Source organism: Genypterus blacodes, unplaced genomic scaffold, assembly GCF_046128005.1.
Source record: "Genypterus blacodes isolate CSIRO-AG114 ecotype Tasmania unplaced genomic scaffold, CSIRO-AGI_Gbla_v1 ptg000718l_1, whole genome shotgun sequence".
NCBI lineage: Eukaryota > Metazoa > Chordata > Actinopteri > Ophidiiformes > Ophidiidae > Genypterus > Genypterus blacodes.
Window position 1 is genome coordinate 1 of NW_027467395.1, and position 7,193 is coordinate 7,193.

General features: G+C 49.7%; 1 protein-coding gene, 1 long non-coding RNA gene and 1 other non-coding gene across 4 annotated transcripts; 2 read left to right on the forward strand and 1 right to left on the reverse strand.

Annotated features, from left to right (window-relative positions):
• Positions 1–1,522: 1,522 nt before the first annotated feature.
• Positions 1,523–5,841, reverse strand: LOC142990752 (N-chimaerin-like). 2 transcript variants are annotated; one of them, XM_076140615.1, is made up of 8 exons: positions 5,739–5,841; positions 5,358–5,455; positions 4,079–4,117; positions 3,897–3,952; positions 3,017–3,048; positions 2,723–2,836; positions 2,101–2,227; positions 1,523–1,976 (listed from the first exon to the last, which is right to left on the reverse strand). In XM_076140615.1, the coding sequence occupies exons 2-8, from the start codon at positions 5,380–5,382 to the stop codon at positions 1,641–1,643; spliced, it is 729 nt and encodes a 242-aa protein (XP_075996730.1). In that variant the 5' UTR covers positions 5,383–5,455; positions 5,739–5,841; the 3' UTR covers positions 1,523–1,640. The 2 variants fall into 2 exon arrangements, with proteins under 2 accessions (XP_075996730.1, XP_075996729.1); XM_076140614.1 differs by lacking the exons at positions 5,358–5,455; positions 5,739–5,841 and having other exon boundaries at positions 4,079–4,160.
• Positions 3,705–6,772, forward strand: LOC142990753 (uncharacterized). The gene is made up of 4 exons (XR_012960826.1): positions 3,705–3,802; positions 3,904–3,998; positions 4,081–4,212; positions 6,603–6,772. It is a non-coding gene; the product is annotated as an uncharacterized LOC142990753 (long non-coding RNA).
• trnai-aau (transfer RNA isoleucine (anticodon AAU)) lies at positions 6,133–6,206 on the forward strand. The gene has a single exon. It is a non-coding gene; the product is annotated as a tRNA-Ile (tRNA).
• Positions 6,773–7,193: the final 421 nt, after the last annotated feature.

A 7,193-nucleotide genomic window follows, 5' to 3' on the forward strand; every position in this document is an offset into this window, starting at 1 on the left:
GACAGTGATGTATGAGGTGCAGTGGTCACAGGCTGCAGGTCATACCAGGCCTCCAGAGGCTCTGAACTGCTGGAGCAGATTAGTGAACATTGTCTACACACACACACACACACACACACACACACACACACACACACACACACACACACACACACACACACACACACACACACACACACACACACACTGCTACCTGACTGCATGCTCCACTCTACATGTGTTTTACTAGTCCTGTTTGTGTGTTTGTGGACATTGCCTGAGTTGAACCATCCATCTACACACACACACACACACACACACACACACACACACACACACACACACACACACAACACACACACACACACACACACACACACACACTTGATTACATCCAAAAAAACGCTGACAGCAAAGTGAGACAACAAACTCTAGAAATGTTCCACAGTGTGTGTGTGTGTGTGTGTGTGTGTGTGTGTGTGTGTGTGTGTGTGTGTGTGCAGGTTACTGCAGGGAGCTGCTGTTATGTAACTCTGCTGCAGAGCCTTTGGCTGGTGGCCACGTCGCCTCCGCATCAGTCTTCCTCCTCCTCCTTCTCTCCTTATGCTCCTTCCTCTCATCCTGCCATCCTGCTGCACAGAACCTTCCTCACCTCCTCACCTTCCTCACTCTCTGAAAACTTCTTTCCCGAAAGTAACACTTATTTTTAGACGCTGGTCAAATTTGCCAACAGCGACCTGAGCCCCCACAGACAGAAGCTGATGTAAACATGCAGCCTGACATGTGACGTCTCTCACTGAGCCCTCAGCACCCAGCCTCAGCCCTCAGCCTCAGCCTCAGCCCTCAGCCTCAGCCCTCAGCCTCAGCCTCAGCCCTCAGCCTCAGCCTCAGCCTCAGCCCTCAGCACTCAGCCAGGTGGGACTGAGTGCTTCTGGATCATATTAAGCTAGAAATCATAAAATCAATCCCATCACAGCCTTGATGCCTTGACGAGAAGAGTGTGTGTGTCTGCTGAGACTGAGTATCATGTAAACCCACACGTGTGTGAGTGAGAGAGAGAGAGGGGAGGAGAGAGAGAGGGGGGGGGGGGACAGAGAGAGGGAGAGGGAGGGAGAGGGGAGGACAGAGAGACAGAGAGAGAGAGGGGAGGAGAGAGAGAGAGGGGGACAGAGAGAGAGAGGGAGAGGGTAGGACAGAGAGACAGAGAGAGAGAGGGGGGGACAGAGAGAGGGAGAGGGTAGGACAGAGAGACAGAGAGAGAGAGGGGGGGACAGAGAGATAGAGAGAGGGACAGAGACAGAGATAGAGATAGAGGGAGAGGGTAGGACAGAGAGAGGGGAGGAGAGAGAGAGAGGGACAGAGAGAGAGAGAGGGAGGGAGAGGGGAGGACAGAGAGACAGAGAGAGAGAGAGAGAGGGAGGGAGAGGGGAGGACAGAGAGACAGAGAGACAGAGAGAGAGAGGGGAGGAGAGAGAGAGAGGGAGGAGGACAGAGAGACAGAGAGAGAGAGAGGCCAGGCCCCCTCAGGGAGGCTTTGGCCCCGTTGACAGCACACACCAGAAAACTGCTGATTAAAATGTCAGGCGTGTTTGATGATGATTGGGAGGTCAGGAGGTCAGGAGGTCAGGAGCAGGTGGGACTAACTGAATCATCTAAGAGTATCATCTAATCATCTGAATCAGTAGAGGGTAATGAGGACCCCTGATGACCCCTGATGACCCCTGATGACCTCTGAGGACCCGGGCTGCTCGTCGTTCATCTAGAGCGGGCCGAGCAGCTGTCTGTCCCGGGCTCCTGGTCTCAGTGTCCCCGTGTCCCCGTGTTCTGGTCCTTACCCGCTCCTCGGCGCTGTGGTTCTCTTTGGCCGGCGCCGGTCCATCTGGGGCCTCGGGGCTGTGGGTCAGATGTTTTTTGAGGGTGGGCTCCTGGTTGAGGGTGGTGTAGCCCACGTGTTCGTAGATGGGGTTGATGGTCATCTTGGCTATGTACTCAGCCGCCTGGGAGGAGAGACGGGGACAGAACATCTCAATGTTTCTGTTCCGGTAATGAGGAGCATTTACAGTACTGGGCCTGAGTCAGCCCTGTAGGAGACACACACGTCGTTCACACACATCTACACACCTTTGTCTCAATGTAGAGTGTGATGAGGCCGTCAGTGACCAGATCATGGATGGACTCAAACCTCTTCTCCCCAACAAAGTGCTTCCCGTCATGGTAGAGGCGGAAGTTTCTGGTCTGGTTCCCAAACCTGGAAGATAGAAGATCAGACCATCTCTTTGTACGATAGGGAATCATCCCAGTGCAGCAGGGAAAGAAGCCCTGATTGAAGACAAACAGCACAAACTGAGCCTGATCTGGGGCGACGTCTCATCAGACTGAACCCACCAGCAAAATGAAACAGAACCAGGAGATCATTAACCCAAAATCAAACCTTTCCTTTTTAGCCAGCCCAAAGAGGGATCTGGGTATTTATGGAACCTAATTATAACCCCGGGGGGGACCAGAGAGACCAGAGAGACAGAGAGAGAGAGACAGAGACCAGAGAGAGAGAGAGAGAGAGAGACAGGCCTGTGCAGGTGGGAGAGGCTTTGAATAGAACAAACTGACCCCAAACCACATGGAGCTCCACTTTAAATGAAGCCATGTACCCATTTAAAGAGTGACTCCCACTCTGAGGAGACCACAGCTGTCATTCTAACCATGGAAACGCGTTCACTAAGTGTCCCACTGAGTGTGAACGCACCGTAAAGCCAGCGTGTACGTGCCCGGCTGCCTCTGGCTCTCTCTGATCAGGTAGCTGCCTTCGGCCTGGCTCAGCAGCAGGTCGGCCTCTTCTCTGGAGATCATCCCGTGGTACCTGAGCACGTGCGCACACACACACACACACACACACACACACACACACACACACACACACACACACGCACACGCACACGCACACGCACACGCACACGCACACACACACAGTAAACACACATCCTCCACACAGTAAGAACAGTAGGTTGATGGATGTGAGCTGTGTGAGGGACAGACTTACTCTCTCCCATAATATTTGGGCCTGTTGTCCACCTGCAGGGACGAAGAAGAAGAGGAAAACATGTAGCATTTAAAAGAGTTCATAGGAATGAATAGATAATAAAGTGTCAGTCAGAAAGGGTTTGAGTCATGAGGAACCTTAAAGAGTGTGTGTTCTGTTACCAGGGAGCTTTATTAGTCACAACTTACACTGACAGGTCGCTCTGTGTGTGTGTGTGTGTGTGTGTGTGTGAAATATTGCAGGAGTCAGATGAAAAGCTGAGTCGTGAACATTCTGGTGTTCGACAAAAGTGCTGCTGAGCCAATAAATCAAGCTGTGAATATTAATTAATGTTCTGTGTGTGTGTGTGTGTGTGTGTGATGGATAAGGGAGGAAGGTGTGTGTATGGAAACACAATGGAAAGGGCAAAATAAGGTGTTAGACATTTCATTTCCCAGTAAAAGGAGTGTTTCTATAGATTAAACATGTAAGCAGTAATGAGGCTGGCTGGGGTCCAAAGGGGAGCCGTGTGAGCGCTCTGGTTGCAGCCGTGTGTGTGTGTGTGTGTGTGCAGAGCAGCAGAGCGGCTCTGAGCACAGCCCCGATCATCATGTGAGGAAATGAATTGGAGGAAAGTGAATTATCAATGGTTTAAAGAATCTTTGGGTCAATCTGGACTCTAAATGTTTGGTCCCATCTGTCTAGGGAGATTCACACACCAGCACATCTGGTGGTTCCATCCCATGTGGCGGCTGGCAGCTGGTGAACGTCGGCAACACGCCAAAACACTATGGAGCCCTGGGCAAGGTCAGAGCCCTGTTTGTTACTATGTCACTACACAACACACGCACACACAATCTGCAGATACATGGAGACGTGTGTGTATGTGTTGTGTTCTTACCTCACAGGTGCAGGTGAGTCTGCGGGGGTGTGGCGCCTCCTGCTGGAGCTGATACACTGGAGGAGCAGAGACACAGCACCATCAAAAGAAGCAACAACAATGGTAGATGATTGTTTATAAGTCTGAATATAAGTGTGGTGAGGACACGAAAGCTTGATGAGGAGATAACAAAGTGTTCTTACAGTAGGACTTCCACACCGGCGGCCTGTATTCATCGTGATCTGAGGACAGAGAAGCCAGGACAGTAAACACAACATCCTTCATTTCCTTTACCACAGTGCCCCCCAGTGGATGGAACACGGTACTACTCTGACAGGTCTGTAGCTCGTGTTGTGATCATCAGTCCCACCTGAAGAATTCTGTATCCTGGATATGGAAAATACTGGCTGGCTTTAATTAGATCATTATAGTATATTAATTAATATATATATTCAAGTCTTAAAGCTGCAGTGTGGTTATTTAGTGCTCTCTGGTCTGTTTATCATAATGATGGATGGATCATTTACTGTAAGCAGACCAGAGAGCCCTGATGTTAAGGCTGAAGCACATGTGAATGAGCAGCATTAGACACAGAGACAGAACCTTTCCTTTGTCCCCAGGGACTCATTCAGCTTCACAGACCCAGGAGATCAGGGTCTGTTATAACTCGGCCTTCATAAATAGGAAAAGTGGCCGCGTACAAGATCAGATCAGGAGCAAACGCGGGTGTGAGGAATACATTTCTCCACCCCTGCCTCCATGAAGGTCAGTAAGGAAGACTGTGTGTGTGTGAGGGTGATAAACCTGCCCTCTGGCCTGCGTCTTGGAAACTCTGCCACACATTGTCTGCCATCATCTTAGCTGCTAAAGCAAACAGCCTGTTTCCTGTCTGGGTGTCTTCTGTGTTCCCTCCTCAGGCCTTATCTGCTCCTCCCAGTATCCTGTCTGTCTGCACTTTAACCTCAGACCTACCTAGAGAGTGAGGCTCCTTCGTCCTCACTCGACACACTTGCTCACTCTCACAATCTGAGATCTTCTGTTTAAACACTTCAGCAGAGTTTGGAGGAACTGTTTGTACTTCTACACCACAACGCTGTGCTTTGATTCCACTACTTCAACCAAAACAACTGCTGACACAACAAATCCATTAATGGACAGAATCTGGAGTAACCACCACCTGTTTGAGTGATTTATACAGCCTTTATACCAAACATTCAGCTGCTCAAGTGTGCACATCTGCTTCTTCACCTCACTGTGGATGAGTTACAGACGTCACTTGGGCCATTTCACATCAACTTATTAAAAAAGATAGATATGGATTCAAAATGAAACTACGAAGTACTTGGAGCTCTAAAATACAGATTTCAGGGTTTTACCAGAATAAGATAAACAATAGTTACTTACTCCACCTCTCACATCATTTCACACACACACACACACACACAGATGTAACACAGGAATGTGACGTGTCATGCTGCTCACCAAACACATTGAGGGCCATCTTCATCAGGCGGTGTGATGAGGAGGAGGAGGAGGCGGAGGAACAATGAACCGACAGACCCAGTTAGTTAATATGAACCCTGGAAGACAATAAGAGATCAAAACAATGAGCTTCCATCAGTGACTCCAGTGCCTGTGCCGCCGCTGCTCTGGGTGCTCTGGGAGCTGCAGAGCAGCGTGAACACAGAGCGCTAACGGCTTAGCGCAGTCGCTCTGCGGCGCTGAAGTGAACAGGAATTAGCGGAACAGGAGCAAACAGTCTGAGCGAGCATGAGAGCAGCGCCGGAGTCCTCTGATAACGGAGCGATCACTGATCGATAGGTGTATTGATCCAGCGGTTAGCTGATCTTAGCTCGTACTCACGTTCGCATCCATTCTACTGTGTGGTCGCCATTTTGCTGCATCACGTGATCCATCTCGCCCCTCTCCTCTGGGTCACTATGGCAACGGAGCCCGGGGATGATAGCGGATCAAAAAACTGTAATAAACTCGACAAACTGTGAGTTTCAGAGAGTGAGATTGTTTTAGATCAATGTCAGCTGTTACATGAAGTCTTTTATTCCGCTATGACTTCGTTTTGTACTTTTAGACATGGTATAATTGACAAAAACAACTAACGTCAGTTAGCAAAATGACGTCTCTGCTAACGTTAGCTTAGTTAAGCAGCTAGTTAGCTCGGTTAGCTTACTGCAACTTCTCACTTAATATCACGCATTTGGTAGTCGCTGAATAAAGCTGGGGAATAGCCGGTGTGACAGGCCGGTTAGCTCAGTTGGTTAGAGCGTGGTGCTAATAACGCCAAGGTCGCGGGTTCGATCCCCGTACTGGCCATCAGATTTTTCCTCGCACCGCTTTCCAAAATGTTAATATACTACCGGAATATATTAACAATCACTGTACTTAAATAACAAGCACCTTACGAAATGTTTTAATATACGTTTCTAGTCTTTGACCGCGTCCTAGTAGCTGAATTTGTAATGCTTATTAAGTTAGACTGTATGTTTATATTCATGTTTAAATGACTGAATTACACGGGGGGCGCCCGTTAGGGTTAGGGTTCATATTTGATCTCGTTTTACAGTTCAGACTGTAAATGAACTTTTGTCCTTACTCGCTGTTAGCGGGACGCCTGGTCTAAATCACCGTGAGATGGCGCTGTTTGACCGTCCTGTTCCCGGCTCCCCCCCCCCCCCCCCCCGTGTGTGTGTGTGTGTGTGTGTGTGTCAGGGCGCCGGGCGGCAGAGCTGGAGGCGGTGAGTTGCTCTTTATTGTTCCAGCAGAAAGCTCCGTGCTCATTCACTCCAATGGCTCCGGCACAGAAAGCTCGACCCAGCTGAGAGGCGGCGGGTCCAGAGGGAAGCACGACCGACATCCAGACGCACTGTGGGATTTACCGGCTGCTTGGGAAAAACAGGGATTTAGTGAAGAAGCGGGGGTAAGGAAATCACGCTACCGGGATTACGAAGCGAGGTTACACGTAGCCTGCGTGGCTCTGCTGAATGGAGCACAGTTAGGTTCAGATCCCACACTGAAACCGAGGCAATCTGTGTGTGTGTGTGTGTGTGAGTGTGTGTGTGTGTGTGTGAGCGAGGCGAGGCTTTGACTTCTTCAGGCGTCTGTTCGTGATGTTTAATGAGCCAGATATGTGTTAGTCTGCAGCCAGAGCAGCCAGAGCAGCCAGTTAGTTCCTCCTTTTATAATCTGAGGTCGAGCTTCCTTTACCGTAAAATCACAGTTAGGCAGGAGCGGCGTTCAGACTGGGAACAGGAGCGGGAAGTAACATTATAAAGCCACCAAACTCGATATGTAGCTGATCTC